Genomic DNA, 15738 nt, shown 5'->3' with positions numbered 1-15738 from the left:
TCATCATTTTCTGCAAGACAGAGATAATATTCTCTATTTTCCACCATCCCTTACCCTAGTCCCTTCTCAGGATTTTAGATTGACAAACAGTAAAAGTGTGGGAAGCCATATAGGGATTGTCTTCACTATGTAGGATTCTATTTTTTCCATAGCAAAATAAGAGTACATTCAGCCTAAAAGCAGGCATGCACTTTGCTGCCAAGGACACCATCACCAGTAATAAACATTCTGCAGTAAAGACAGAACTTAGGACAATCATGGTGCATGAAAGCCTTGGGCTTTTTCTCCTTACCTAAGAAGATGTTCCAGGGCTAGCAAATCTGGATATCTGTCTTCCAAAGTAAAAGAAGTGAAGGTACTGGTTTTTGTACCAATTTTAGTAAAACTAAATTAGTATAGCTTTGTCTCATGGATTGTGCTTTTCTGTCTTAACTTGTGGACCACATTTTGTTACCCCAAGCAGGAATGAGGGATTTTAGAAGTAAACTCTTCCTCACTACACCAATATCTCATGTGCAGCCTCAGAAAGGCAGACTGTTCAGTCCAAGCTATGCGCATAGAAATTAATTTCCATGAATAGGATGAAGGAGATGTACATGGTTGGCCTGGTAAAGAGAAGTGTGGACATTGAACAGGGAAGAAACATGTTTAGAAACTTCCCCTGAGCTCTGGTAAGGCTGAAAGAGTAACAAGAAAAAAGGATTCTGCAGTCCATGAACTTGACACAAAAGACATAAGACACAGATCTTAAGAACCCTAATTAGCAACCAAAGCTTCAGCCCTTCCCCCAGAGTTTCACAGAAGGTTGTTGTCAATAAAGAATATTAACAGATTTGGCTCCTGGCAAAGTTTATCAGTTTTTCTTATCTCTAGCCTCTTTTCTCAAACCTAGTTCCCTACCTTTGCCAGTGGCCAATCTAACTGCAAATGTGACTTAATTGAAGGAGAAAGGAGGGGAGAGAAAGAACCCCAGGTTTTCATAACACAGATTTAAAATACAGCAGCTCTGAAATACTCCCCCTTAGATTTTATTTCTGAAGAAACTGTGGCTATCAACCTTATTTCATTGTTGTTGATTTAGCATTAAACATAGAGCGAAATGTCTGGTTTCACTCTGCCTTCTGCCAAAAATTCTAGATAGACAAGCTAGTTTTATCTTTTGCCAGCCCCTGCGAGTGCAAGTTATCAGATCAGTTGCTGCTCTTTTCTCCAGTGATAGACAGAAGATGCTGCACCACTGCCTGCTCTGCATAGCCTCATATTTTAGTGGAAATCAGCATTTAAAGTGTTACATCTTAGAGCCCAAAAGAGAAGAAAGCTTCATGGAAGATGGTTCTTCATTTGTATGCAAGATTCCTGTTGCCATTCATAAATCACTCAGGCTGCTATTATAACCCAGAACAAGCTGGCATCACCCCTAAATACAGAAGATTGTGTGAAAGATTAACAGAACAAAAACAACAAAGATGTCATTAAAACACCTAGATGATAAAATGCTTGAAAACATCTCCCCAAATTTCCTTGTGGCAAGACAGTGATTGAGCCATAAATCAAAGCCATTCTTCTTCAGGGAGAAGGCAGTTTCAGTGTGTTAACATGAAGGACTGCAGCTCTTACAGTAATGGGGAGAAGCAGAAGACTGATCACTGCCCTCAGTTATTTTAAATGCACTCTTCTTTCCTTCCAGCAAGGAGAAAAAAAAAGAAAAAAAAAAAAAAGGCCTTGTTTTTAACAGAATCACCATAAGTTAATAAAATGTGGGTTTAATGCTATATTTCATTTAATTCACCCAATGTTACATTTGCATTGCTAAGAACTAAAACTGTGAATTGTGTTGGATGAATAGATTAAATAGTTTCTTCGACAAACTAACTTTCACCAGCACATAAATGTTCATGTTACAGAGTCTGTGTATCGTGGAAAACAAATAGTTATTCAAAGCCAACAACTCTGGTCCACTATGTACTCCTCAGTGATGATACATAAGTAACAATGACAGAGAAACACACTGTCCAGCAAGAATTTGCTATTAAGGCCACAAAAATAACCAAAACAAAACAAAACCCAAAACAAACAAACAAAACTAAACAACCTGTAATGTTCATTGCATTAAGAAATTCTGAAATCTACCAGTTTTCACTCTAACTTTTTGGCCTGCCACTCCATCAACTTCATCTGAATATGCCTGAGGTCTGCAATAAGTAGTGGGATGAAAATGGTTGTAATAAACAACAAGAAAAATAATACCTAACACCAGACTTGAAATAGTTAATATGCTTACAATTGTAAAATATATTTCTTTGATAATTGAAGGTTTCCAGAACATATATACAAACAAAATACCTAGAGTCACTACAGTGTGAGTAGCATAATAAATAGAAATGCAAACTTTTGTTCTTTTCCCCTTTATGTTAAAAAATGAAAAAATTAGGATGATTCCAACTACAGTTCTGTACAGATATTCCATCTTCTTAGACTTGCAAAATGTTGTATGCTGTTTCAAAGTCCAAGTGAAGCCACAGATCCAAAGAAATATCAGCAGAATTACAGAAATTCTGACACTGAGTAGAGTGATCAATGAAATACTGAGTATCCAAGAAGTGATGGTAAGCAATTTATAGAAGAGATACATGAACTTGGAAAGCACCTGAAATTCGTCTTTGTCAGGCAGAGATTTTCGTAGGGATATCTGATAATCAACCATTGATAAGGAGATACCACAAAAAGACATCATAATGGCAGCATCTAAACAAAACACAAGTAAAAATGTTACATCAGAGAAAAAGATACGCCATTTTACACTATGATTGCTGAATGAAGTTTTAGAAAATGTCATGCTTTCCTAACACTTTCTTTAACCCAGTTTTATATTTACTCTCTGCTCCAAAGCAAGTTACCCAAATTTTAAGGCTCATTTTAGTTACTTAAATCTAGGCATCTGATGCTGTTTGGTATGCTTAAGTTATCCTGCCCAGCCCCTGGTCCTCAATGGCCTTGTTGCATGTCATATCTGCCATCTCCATACACAGGTCACCTAGAAATTCCCAAAGTATTGCAAATAGACCATAAAAATTTAAGTTTCAGCAACCAATATATGTGAGTGTGCTGTGTCTAAAATGTAGAAATCTATAACTAAGACTTAATCCTTCACATGTTCATATCCAAGATGGCATTTGCCTGATCCTTTTACATGAGTAAATTTTGACTCCATGGACTTTGAAGGTACACTAGACATCAATGCAGGTGTCTCCATTTGGTTAGATAAATCCCAACCCTGAATAAATCAATGTCCTGCCAATAATTCTGCTAGTTTTAGAGCTGGAAAGGGTACGGCTGCTGCCTTGCTTCTGAGAGTTGAACCAGGATCTCTTCACCACGTTGCATTCTACAATACTGACATATCCTTAGATTTAGTTTTGACTCTGTCCCTCACCTGTAACATGGGTGATGGTAGTGACAGCTTGCAGGGCTGCTTTAATTACATTACTGACTTCCAAATGCCTAGCCAGCAGTTTTAAAAGAATCTGTAATCAAAACCACACATATCAAACTGCTCTGCAAATTACACGCTAATTGCATTTAAGGGCTTATTTTAAAGAGATGCATCATTATGGTTTTATTAGATATTATGACTTTTATATTTATGATGCACAGTATTTATACATGACTTTTCATTTTTATAGTGAAATCTTCCTCCTCATTGATTTAGCAGAATGGACCATCTACTAGACAGAAATTCTAATTAAATGCAGAGTAATAATACAGTGGAACGAATGTTTTCCAAGGTATGTTTAAAATGTTATCCAGTTATGAGTTATATTTTTAGGTAAGATACTCAACTTGCAACAGAAGGAAAAAGACAGACTTACATTGATAGAAATGAGTTTTGCCATGTTCCATGAGGATGTAAATCTGAAGAAAAAGTTGTGGTGTGGTCTCGAGAAAAGTCTTGAACACCCTGAGCATGTTAATATCAGTCACTGCATCAATAGCTTGTTTTTGAATGTAGCTGGAAGGGTCTGCTTCTGATGCACCTGTGCTACTTGTCTTTTTAAATGCAGTTTGACAGCCGTATTTCAAAGCAAACCAATACCTATTTTAAAAGGGACACTTGATTAGACAGTGCTTTTTATAAGATCAACTCAATAAAATTATACAGTCTTGCAATATTTTCCATTTTCTACTCAAGTAGAATTTTGTGTGATATTTGTCTGGTATCAGGGATATCAGAGAATCATTTAAGCCCAGCAATACCATGCAATAAGAAAACTAATAAAACAGAATGAGGCTTTTCTAAATAAAGACTACAAGTTTAATTTTGTTAGGTTCTTATTTCTTTAAATTACTGCCTTTCTGAAAATTCACTTAGCATCTCTCCTCAGTCCCTCTTTGAGATACTCATTCACTTTCTTTGTATATCCTTTTCAGGGTATTAATGAATATCCAGCTGTGAACTTCCACATCTATGTAAGTAGAATATAGATCCATAAGCCCCAAGGATAATACCTGATGAATTGCAAACATAAAACAGACTTTTAAGAAAATCTACTACATTGTTACTTTCTAAATAATCAGGAGGACTTATATTAGGAAAAAACTGAAATATAAGTTTTACCTTTTTTTTTCATCTTTGTGCCATAGTCATAGTTTTATATAGGTAACAGTAACAGGCAGATACACTGCCTGTTGATACACTATCAAATGAGATATTTATTACATACATGATGATTTAGGATAGAGAAATCTAGTCTTGCTATGATAGCAGAGGTCCTGAGATGTGGAAAGATAGGATACAGTGTAGAAAAGAACATACATAGGATGATAAGGGATGGCTTGAAAAAAGGTATAGGAATGAAAAAATTTGTGTGTAACAATTTTAACTGTATTGTTATTATTATTACTATTATTACTGAAGATTTTTATGCATAGAATAATTCTTTTTTTTTCTGTAATAAATAGATCTAGACTAATAATGATTCTTGGAATCAACTGTTAGAATTTCATTTATACTAAGTTCTTGGCTTTATAGGTATATAAATCCATGTGTTTGTCCATAAACAGGATTTTTATCATAGCAGCCTTCAGACATCACTTCCAAAACTATTTTTGTCTATTTAGTTCCCAGATGTTTTCAGCTTCTAAGATTCTTTTCCAATGAACACATTTTGACTATAACCAGCAGGCAAGGACAGCCTAAGTAGTCCCTTTTAAAGAAAACTCACTGTTATTCAGCCAATCTTTCTAGCCCTTGCAAAGACTACTACAGCCTTTCCTCATCAAAAGAAAAACTAATTCAGTAAATAAATTATGACAGTTGCATCATTCATTTGGATCCATTTTCTTGAGAAACGAAGCAGAACACCACAGGCCAACACTTGGTTATCTTAAGACAGTTGTACAAGTCTGCTAATACACAAGCTGAGAAAGGCAAGGTCCTGTGCCCTAACTTGCTTTCTACTTACATTCCCTAAGACAGCATCTGAGATAACGTCAAGATTCATGCTGAAGTGCAGTTTTCTAATTCTCTGACCATCCACAGGACCACACACACCACGGGCCTGATGAAACCCGTGCCTTGCATTTACCATACGTAGAGAACAGAGGGCAGCAGATCATCAGCCAGCCAGATCTCACAGGATCATCTCCTCCCAATCTAACACTAGAGCACAGGAGTCATCTCCTTACTAAGGGAGCTAGGAGTGTGGCTTCTTCAGAGGTTAAAACTTTAACTCCCTTACCACCACAGGGAAGGCACTGTAGAGGTCTCTTCTACAGCCACAAGCAAGACAGCCAGGATTGTCAGTTCCCGGCTTAAGGGCATGCTAGAAGATTCATTACTTATTCCCTGGTATGTTAAGGCATGTTGACCACACAAATGAGAACTGCAACAATAGGAATAGGTGTGGGACCAGCTTTGTTACTACTCAAGAGCCTTTGCTTTTCTTCTTGCAGAGATTCATAGACTGCATCCCTGCCACTCAGTCCATGAGCTGCCTCTGGAGCCATTATTTACTCCCAAAGGAAACTCATTCTTATTTTTACAGTTTTGTGTATTTATCTTATTGTTCTCTGAATAATCACTCATAAGCAAAGAACTGAACTGTTTGGCACGGCATCTAAAGCTTTTTTTCTGTTTATAAAACAATTAGTATTCCAAAACATCTGGTTCTTGCATCTGAGATGTAAAAATCTGGAAAGTTTGCAATGTTTTCAAGAAAAAAAAATTGGGTAGACTGCTAGTCTACTACTGCTAGTTGTCCATGGGCTCACCCACCAGAGCCTGCATCCTGGACTGACCCACCAGAGCAGCAAGAAGTGGAAACCAGCCACACAAATTCTGAGCTGCAGAGCTCACAGCCAAGATGGCAGGTGATATGCAAGGCAAGATATGTCCTAAAAGGAGTATTTCAGCTGGATGCATACCTGAAATCACTTGTCCTTTCTCAAAGCACATTCCTTCTGAGAATTGTATATTAGGTTTATATTGTTATAAGATGGTATGCTAGGTATTTTTCACTAGTTGTAGCTGTTTTGGTTAGTCCACTTCTGACTTTGAACACTTTATAGAATATGTTATTTTTTTTCTAGTTAACTCCAAATACTTCTACTGATCTTTGATTATGTATTAAGCAGGGTGGCATTCTCTGAGGTCCACATGCTTATGTCATTTACTGTAAGTTCACTGTGACAAATTTTCATATTTTAAGAATATTTTGTACTTATACTGCCATTCTCATCTCTCCCTTTGGCATGTGATATGACCTTTTAGGAAGGGCTCATAGCCAACTTTTAGACCTAGTGTTGAAGTACTTTCCTAGCCTAGGGCAAAGTTCAGTCCATACTAAAGGACAGGTCAGGTTTAAATTTTCTCCTTTATCATGCCCACAGCTCAGTTAAACCCCATGCTTGCTCTGAAACTATAATAGCTTTACTCCTCTAATCTATTTTCCTATAATATATCTATTGCTATAGAAGTTCTGAGTTTCAATATTGATTGAAGAAAAAGGTCTTTTTAAAAGGTACTACAACTGTAATAAATATACATTAATAAAAAGTATTGGATTAGTTATGTATTTTAGATTGAGGTACATCCTAAATGGAATGTGAAATGGTTATGTCATTAATACAGACAAGTGCAGGTCTATAATTTACTTCTTCTCCCTATAAATTCATCAAAGAGAATATGTTTTTCATTGTTTCAAGGTATATAAACTACTTGGAAGCCAACAGAGTAAAAAAAACCTACAATTTCTTTACAACTGGAATTGTCACACGGTAAAGACACTGGTAAAGAATTACCAATGTTTCTAAATATTATTCACTTTGACAGGAGGAAAAAAAAGGGTTTCTGCCTTTGTAGTGTTGCTTTGTAGAGAACACAGATGACAGGGCTCCTACTTGTTATAAACGCTCATGGAAACACGGCTCCTTTGTCGCTCTGTTCTTGAGATGTTCCTAGATATTCATCATCACTTCACAAATGACGAAGTTTGATCCTGTGAAATTAGGAAGGCTTTTTCTCTGGCTGGGAATTCCCAGGGGTGACAGCTATTTTGTTTTGTTGCTTCACAGCCTTCACATGTGACAAGCAAGCGGCCTTGCCAACATTTCCATATCACATGCTTCCCCTCTGATTTCCACTGACTTTGTAACACATTCCCAGCATTATACTACACTATCCCATCTCATCAAACTACACTGATAAATATTTGGGTGCCATTTAGAAATTTGTATAGGCAAGGTGTGAGTGACCTGGCAATAATAATTGTCCTGTCAAAATTCTGGTCATGCAGTCACAGCTTTCAGCATTGTATAAATCCTTATCAAAGGAAAATTACTGTCTGCTGCATGTTAAATTTCACCTTCTAAGTATCAAAATACTTGGATTAAACCCATGAAACTAATGCAACTAAGTCAATACTTAGGTCAGTCAAGTTATATCAAGAAAATGTGATCAAACACAGAGAATCACAGAATCATTTAGTTTGGAAAAGATCTTTAATATCATTGAGAACAACTACTGCTCTAGCACTATCAAGTCCACCACTAAACTGTGTCCCTAAGTGCCACATTTGCATGTCTTTTAAATATCTCCAGAGATGGAGACTCACCCATTTCCTTGGGTACCTGTTCCAATGCACTGGAGAAGATTTTCCTAATATCCAATCCAAATTTTCCCAGTGCAAGCTGGGGCCATTTCCTCTCATCCTGTCACTTGTTCATTGAGAGAAGAGACTGACCCCCACCTGATGACAGACTGCTTTCATTTGCAGAGAGCAGAGTTTGACACAGGGTGTTGGGTAACTTAACCTCAGTGACATCTCCTAGCCAGATGACTCAACATCCTTGTTATTGTTCAGTTCCACTTGCAGAGCCTCATACCTGTTATGCCAGGGCTCCTGTGAAGGTGAGGTAGTCACAGGGAGACACACCTGCTGCACTGGGCAGGAACTTGTTGCCATTGCCCCCTAGCCTTTACTCACTGTGCTCAGCCAGGTGAAGAGTGGACAGGGAATCATCTGTCTCATGCATCCTGCCGGCCTGCTTGTAGAGCAGTCTCAGGAAAAGCAGAGTGTGATTCTAGGAGTCTGCATGGGTGCCTCTCTCTCTGTCCCTGATACCTCCTCAGCCTACTCACCTCCTCCCAGAGTGCTGTCACCAAGCAGAGTTCCTTTCCCAGAGTGCATGTCCTACAGGTGTGCTCAGTGCTGCCAGCTGGTACTGCTTAGAACAGGGCCCACCCTGCAGCCCCATCACCTATGTTGTCTCTGAATTTTTATCACTGCCTTTTAGAAATATGTAATGAAATAACCCCAGGTTCAGCAAAGCACTCACATTTACTCTGATGTCTCATGGATCTAGAATTAATTTTTACAAATATGCAAAACAATCTTTTTCTTCTGCTTCTATTCAAAGTTGCAGGGCATTCTGAGCTACCTTTAAGCATCAAGAAGCACAACAGCAGATGCCAGTATCACAGTGGCTGCTGCCTATGTGACCTATTCTGACAGAAAAGGTCATGAATTGCTAATGTTTAGTCTCCCACAGGTGTATCCTAGGCTGATGAAGCACACTGCTACACATCAGACAGCTCCAGAATTCATATGATGCCATAAGGAAATGTCCCATTTCCCCACTTTCCATGGCAGTGTTATTGTCTTAATGTTGTCTGTTATCTCATGACTGTTCTCAATTCTACAAACATCTGTATGAGCCATTTAAATGGGTCAGGCTGAATACAATTTTAGTCAGCATAGTTAAAATGTACATTTTTAACTTAATTTTGTCTCCTTGCAGAGCATACTATTTCATATGAAATATTATTGCAGGTATGCAGTCTGTCCAACAAAAGAAACTAAAGCCTTCTTAGATAAGAAATATTTTTAAGTTTGTTTGCCTCTGATTTTATATATATTGTATGTATGTGTACACAACTATATATATAGCAATATGATTTGCATATTTACTACTTAGCACTGACAGTGTGTTAGCAAAACCAAACTGATTCCCGTTGTTCTGTGCACTGTACAAACCTCCACTTCCCAAAGGGTGCTAGTTTGTAAGTCACCAGTTCCGGTACCTAAAGGGAGCCTAGAAGAAAGCTGAAGAAGGACTTTGTACAAGAGCATGGAGTGATATGATGAGCGGGAATGGCTTCAAACTGAAGGACGGTAGCCTAAGACAACCTATCAGGATGAAATTCTTTCCTGTTAGGGTGGTGATGCACAGGTTTCCCAGGAAAGCTGTGGATGCCCCATCCCTGGAAGTGTTCAGGGCCACGTTGGATAGGGCTTTGATCAACCTGGTCAAGTAGAAGGTATCTCTGCCCATGGCAGGGGGGTTGGAATGAGATGATTTTTAAGGTCCCTTCCAAAACAAACCGTTCTAGGAATCTAAGCTGAAAGAAAGAAAGAAAGAAAGAAAGAAAGAAAGAAAGAAAGAAAGAAAGAAAGAAAGAAATGAAAAAGGTAGTTTGATAAGGTTTATTCACGTCTAAGAATTTCAAGCCTCCACAGTTCACTGATCAAATCTTATTTAATGGCTCGGCCCTCATTTTCCTCTTTGAATGAAGAATATGGGTTTCTGCCCCAAATGGCCTTCTGGAGAATCTCACCTTAACAAGTATGACCTGACTTGACAGAATCTATTTTTATCCATTTACTGCACAGATAAACCTGAGAGACTCATTGTCTAAATTGACTACATAAATTAGATAACTAAGAGGGAGGACTGGAGGAAGTTGTACCTTGATACACTTAAGGAAAATACATATAATAAAAGTAGGTAATAGTTAATCACAAAGGTACAAGCCCAGATGCCAGCTTGCTGTTATACTTTACAGCATGCATTACCACACTGCTGAATTGTGAGGAGTGGCTGAAAGAACTTTGTAACTTACACATAACATCTTGGAAATTTTCCAAGCATAAGTAGCAGCACTGGAGAAAATATCATTTGTGCAATAGAGAACAAGCAACCAAGTTGACAACACTGTCAAAGGACAAAATAGTGTTTATCAGATAATAAGCCACTCAGAGAATATGGAGTTAATTCTGGGAAAGAAGATTCAAAATTACAGAAATTCATGGTAAGAGATATTCATTGGAAAGGGTATGAGTTCAGGTAAATCCAAGAGTTTTGTGGATTGCTTTAGAGTCAAGGTAATTCACTAAGCAAACAAAGTTTCCTATCACCATGAAGTCAGTCCCTGAGGGAATACTGCTGCAAATATCCTAACTATTCAGCCATTCATTTCTCTTCTGAATCTTGGTGAGTTTTCTACATATGGTTAGACACTGAGGTTGAAACATTACTTCTTCAGCTGTCTCAGATTCTTACTGTGCATAATATCACTTTGAAAACTTGTTTTTATCAGTTATGTACAGTAGTACATAAAATGTAGTACATCAAATGGCTGATTAATCAAACAGAGTAGGGTTGTGAATTTTAAAAATCATTACTTACGGGATTACTAAGGCATACAGAAGAAGAACTACATGTCCATTAAAACCTGACAAAATTTACCACAAAAATCCATTTGTTCTCATGGAGCAGTAATTGTTGAGGCCTGAATCGGTCTTGTCCCTGAAGCCATACTAAGCAGTTCTTAATAACTGTCCTAAAGCACCATGATTTCTCAATTTAAAATAAACATTTAAATGTGCTTACCTTATAAAAATTCCACAATGAAAGAGATGAACTAGAAAAGCCAGTTTCAGCTTCCCAGTGTCAGTACCTTCCCAGTCGTTTTTAAACCACTCATAACTAAATATCTGAGTTATAATTGATGAAAGACCCCTAAAACACATAATCAATATACTCCAAGAATATTGTCCTTGACAGAAATATCTACTAGCTACCCAAAAGTCCACTCCAATATCAACTACATAAATTATCATTCCACCAACTAAAAAAAAGAAATTCTGCTTAGTAAATTTCATCATGTGTGAAACTGCCACTGTTGTCATTCTCTCCTCACTTAACATAAAGGAATCTAAATGCTTTCCTACAGTGGAGCCTTTTTCCTGACAATACCACCTTCTCATATTGCTTCATACAAAGGAAAGTTGGGTTATCCATTTTTATTTAATGCTAAGAGACTTGCATTTTTCTATGCTCTTGATTTAAGTACTAAATTAACTTCTAAAATACACATCTATTCTGGAAAAGATAAATGAACTGTCTTTTTAATTGATGGAGTCATTCTTCATTACTCATTCCTAAAAAGAAGAAAAAAAGGAAGATTAACAGTAACAATATCTTCATCATTTAAAATATCCTACACCAATTCTCATGACCATTTGAACAGGCAACTACAAAATGCAGAATGTGCTGAGATACTGGCCACAATCAGCCCAAGAGAGCCACATTTCTGAACCTGCTGAGGTCACCCATTCTTCCAAATAATGACTCTCCACTCAAACAGCTGTTGAGATAATTCCTAAGAGTTGCAAAACACTAAGAAACAAGTGTTTAAAAGCAGCTTATGGAAAAAGATTTATTCCTTCCCAGAACTTTCTAAATTTCTGAACTCTTCTCCTTTACTGCGCACAGCACAAAATGTTGAGAAAACTTTTTTCTTGAGCACACACCATGATATCAGCATAAACATCATTTGGCAGCTTCCAACTGTGTCACTGCATTTGCATGCGTGTGTTCAGTGTTTTTGTCATTCCTGCTTGGTTTTTCACATGCAGTAGGAAAGTGCTAAATAAGATTGCAGCTCTCCTGTTAAAGAAGCTTGTAAGGAGCCAGACCTGGACCAGTGCATACCTCTTTGAGAAATGTCTTCTAAGCTTTGTGTAGCTACACATAGATGATTTAACCACATAGCTCACTGCAAATATAATTAATTTGTAGTCAGAACTACATTTTACATTGCCCAACACTGCAAGGGTTCTTGTGACCTCTAGGGTAGTCCTTACATGTCTTTCCTCTGTAGATCTGTGGTATTTGGCAGGTGAAACAGAAAAGCTATGAGGCAGTACATTCTTTTTCTCATTCACCTCTGCAAAGCTATAAACTTAAAATACAAAGTCCCTTTACTTCATTTACATGGAAAAAGCTGCTGGCAGCAAATGCAAAGGATGGGATGCAGGACATGCCAAGGCTGGACTGGTGCCAGTGCCAAACAGCTGCAGACAATACATAGGGAACAGCTGCACCAGGGAACTTGGAGCAGGAAAAGGGCATGTGGAGGCAGGTCCCTTTGGATTTTGTGAATTCAGGCACACTGCCACAGAGGAATTAAATGAGATAATTGGTTAATAACCCATAAACAAAGGTAATGAATGTTCTTTGCTTAGGTTGACTGGGCTCATCTTCACTGTGACCTAGGTACAAACCCAAAAAAGAGAATTTAAGTTCTTAATTTCCTAATGAAGACAAGTGGGAACATAACAGCCTGAAAAGGTGATGAGTGTATGGATTACTTTCTTGGATCTAGGCCTTAGCTATTTCTAGCCTCTCATTCTATCTCCTACTTCGGTTTCATGACCTGGCCCAGAAGAGGTCAGAAAGCTCAGGCGATCTTGCAGCTGGGATAGCTGGAATCCTTCCTCTGTTCTTTCCTATTCTCTCCAATAAAATACCACTAATCTCCTGCAAATCACGAATGTAATTTATATCCAATTCACAGTTAGATTCTGGGAAGTGGACTTCAGTACAAAGTCCATCATAAATTGAACTCTGTGTTTACAAACACAAAAAGACAAGTTAACCATGAGCCAGCAATGTCTCTGTGTGGCCAAGAAGGCAAATGGCATTGTGGAGTACACTATGACCAGCGTGGCCAGCAGGTCAAGGGTGGCTATTCTCTCCCTCTACTCTGCCCTGGTGAGGCTGCGTCTGGGGTACTGGGTCTAGTTCTGAGATCCCCAGTTCAAAAAAGACAAGGAATTACTGGAGAGGGTCCAGCAGAGGGTTACAAAGATATTTGGGAAACTAGAACATCTCTCTCTTGAGACAGGCTGAGGGAGCTGGTTCTGCTCAATCTGGAGAAGAGACTACTGAAGAGGGGTTCTTATCAATGAACATGAAATCTTAAGGCCAGGTGTCAAGAAGATGGGCCCAGACTCTTTTCAGTGATGCCCAGCAATGGGACAATGGGCAATGGGCACAAACCTAAACACAAGGAGTTTCATCTGAATATGAGAAAAAACTTCACTTTGAGGGTGACAGAGCACTGGAACAGGCTGCCCAGTTGTGGAGTCTCCTTCTCTGGAGATATTCAAAACCTGCCTGGATGCAATCCTGTGCAATCTGTTACAGGTGAACCTGCTTTAGCAGGGGTTTGGTTTAGACGACCTTCAAAGGTCCCTTCCAACCCCAATTGGTTTGTGACTCTGAATTTCTTATGTCTGAAAATTTGTGTATGAACTGACTTAAGAGTTTATTACTAGGGTTTATTCAATAAAATTCCAAAGGAAACAGTATTTACTCTATATGACAACATGTCATTTTGCAACTTGAGTACCACCTTTGTCAAGCTGTATCTATGGTTTTTAGAACAGACTAAAAACAAACCCAAACATTAAACAAAACAAAACAAGCAAGTTCACTGTTTGACTGTCACAGGAAGCACAACAGTAACAGGTTAGTCAATACCTGGATTCAAACAGAAAGTTCTTTGGAAGACAATTTATGGCCAAATCAGACAAGATACCAAGGTTCATATATAATGACTAATACTGTACCAGACATTCAAGTGGCAAGGAGTAGCCTCTGCTCTTAAATGAGTAAAAAAGGCAACAGGATCCTTCCCTCTTTACAGCCTCCCTATCCTTTTTTATATAAGCACTTCACAAAGAGGAATATGAGAAAGGAAGTTTTACAGGCAGACTCCTCTGAAATAACAGCATGAAGAGAAGCTGTGAGCCAGGGGAATTCTACTCTTGACAAGCCTACTGTCCAAACTACTGCCATGTCAGCAGTCTGCAGACCTGTCTGGACATCTTGGTGCTATTTGAAGCCATCAGGTTAGCGGAGATAAATGAAGAGCCACACATTGTCAAGAATGTCAGCTTGCTCACTGTCTCAAAATTATTTTGAATAAGGATTCCACTCCTGAAAGAGCCTTGGAACAGCTGAGAAGACACAAGGTTTATATTTTGCTCATGGCAACCTAAAAAAAAAGTTCTACCCAAGACTCGGAAATCTGTAATCACAAATGTCCATTGTCTTTATTCCAAATCCAAGCACCAACACCTGCTCACAGGTGCACATGAAACCACTGTTGAAGACCCCAGCCTTTAATAGCCCTAGATTTTATGCATGATAGTACTCCAAAGAGCACCATGGTCTCAGTACCAGGTGGGGTTCAACTAAATGCCACAGGAGAGAGCGTCTTGTATCAATCAGAATCAAATTGTCCCCAGCCTTATTAAACATATGATATCTAACATGACAGGGTCAGCAAGAGTAAACTATCGGTCAACATAAATATAAGCCCCCTTATAACATACTGAATCAATTTGTGATACAGAATCATTTTGTGATAAAACAGAAACAATAAAATTGGATTAGAAAGGCTTCAGGTCTCACGACATATTTAAAAGTCTATTTTAAAATGCAGTTACCTTAATACTGGCCATGGACAGTGGTCTTTTTCACTTCAAAAACTGTAGATTTCCATATTCATGGCTTTCCCATCCATACCTTTACAAGACTTGCAGTCCTAAGAAATTAAAGGGCTTGCTAATATAACACAAAGTGAAACTCAAATCATATGGAAAACCATGTGACATAGTTAATGATTTGCTATCTATCCTTCTTATGATTGTATTATAAAAAAATTGTATTCTAAAAATTTTGTATAGAAGTCCCTGTTAATAACAAATAGTAAGTTTAACAGATTATAAAATTCTCTTCAATAAAATCATTTAACAATTTACTTGCTCAAAGTACAAAAAAAAAAGTACCAATTTGTCCCTGTATGTTTGTTTCTGTATCTGTGTATTCATTTTCAAATTTAGACTTTAGTTTATTAGACCTGTTGAGCAAAAGTCAATTGATATTTCTGGAAACACAAATGTATGTGTGTGTGATTATATGTTGCACATATGTTTGCTAAAATATACATATATATTGATTCATTTATTTGTACACCCATGTATATATCCCAAAGATTTACACAAAAAGAACAATCCTTTTGGCTAGAATTAAAAACTGTAGTACAATGTACTTAAAAAAAATTCCTTCTGTGCAAAGATGCATGAAGAGACTGCATGTGGCCAAGAA

General features: G+C 37.8%; 1 protein-coding gene across 1 annotated transcript; it reads right to left on the bottom strand.

Annotated features, from left to right (window-relative positions):
- Positions 1 to 2101: 2101 nt before the first annotated feature.
- XKR9 (XK related 9) lies at positions 2102 to 11444 on the bottom strand. Its single transcript, XM_038129346.1, has 3 exons — positions 11170 to 11444; positions 3870 to 4093; positions 2102 to 2745 (listed from the first exon to the last, which is right to left on the bottom strand). The coding sequence occupies exons 1-3, from the start codon at positions 11442 to 11444 to the stop codon at positions 2102 to 2104; spliced, it is 1143 nt and encodes a 380-aa protein (XP_037985274.1).
- Between the last annotated feature and the right edge of the window lie 4294 nt (positions 11445 to 15738).

The sequence above is a fragment of the Motacilla alba genome, chromosome 2 (assembly GCF_015832195.1).
Source record: "Motacilla alba alba isolate MOTALB_02 chromosome 2, Motacilla_alba_V1.0_pri, whole genome shotgun sequence".
In the NCBI taxonomy this organism is placed as follows: Eukaryota; Metazoa; Chordata; class Aves; order Passeriformes; family Motacillidae; genus Motacilla; species Motacilla alba.
This window is presented reverse-complemented; position numbering and strand designations above follow the sequence as displayed.

Excerpts from the sequence above, each read along its gene's own strand:
- XKR9 (XM_038129346.1), bottom strand. The coding sequence starts at position 11,444 with ATGATGAAATTTACTAAGCAGAATTTCTTTTTTTTAGTTGGTGGAATG. Across the intron at positions 4,094-11,169 it reads CATTGTGGAATTTTTATAAG|GTATTGGTTTGCTTTGAAAT; the intron begins GTAAGCACATTT and ends CTTTTAAAATAG. Across the intron at positions 2,746-3,869 it reads CAAAACTCATTTCTATCAAT|ATGCTGCCATTATGATGTCT; the intron begins GTAAGTCTGTCT and ends TGTTTTGTTTAG.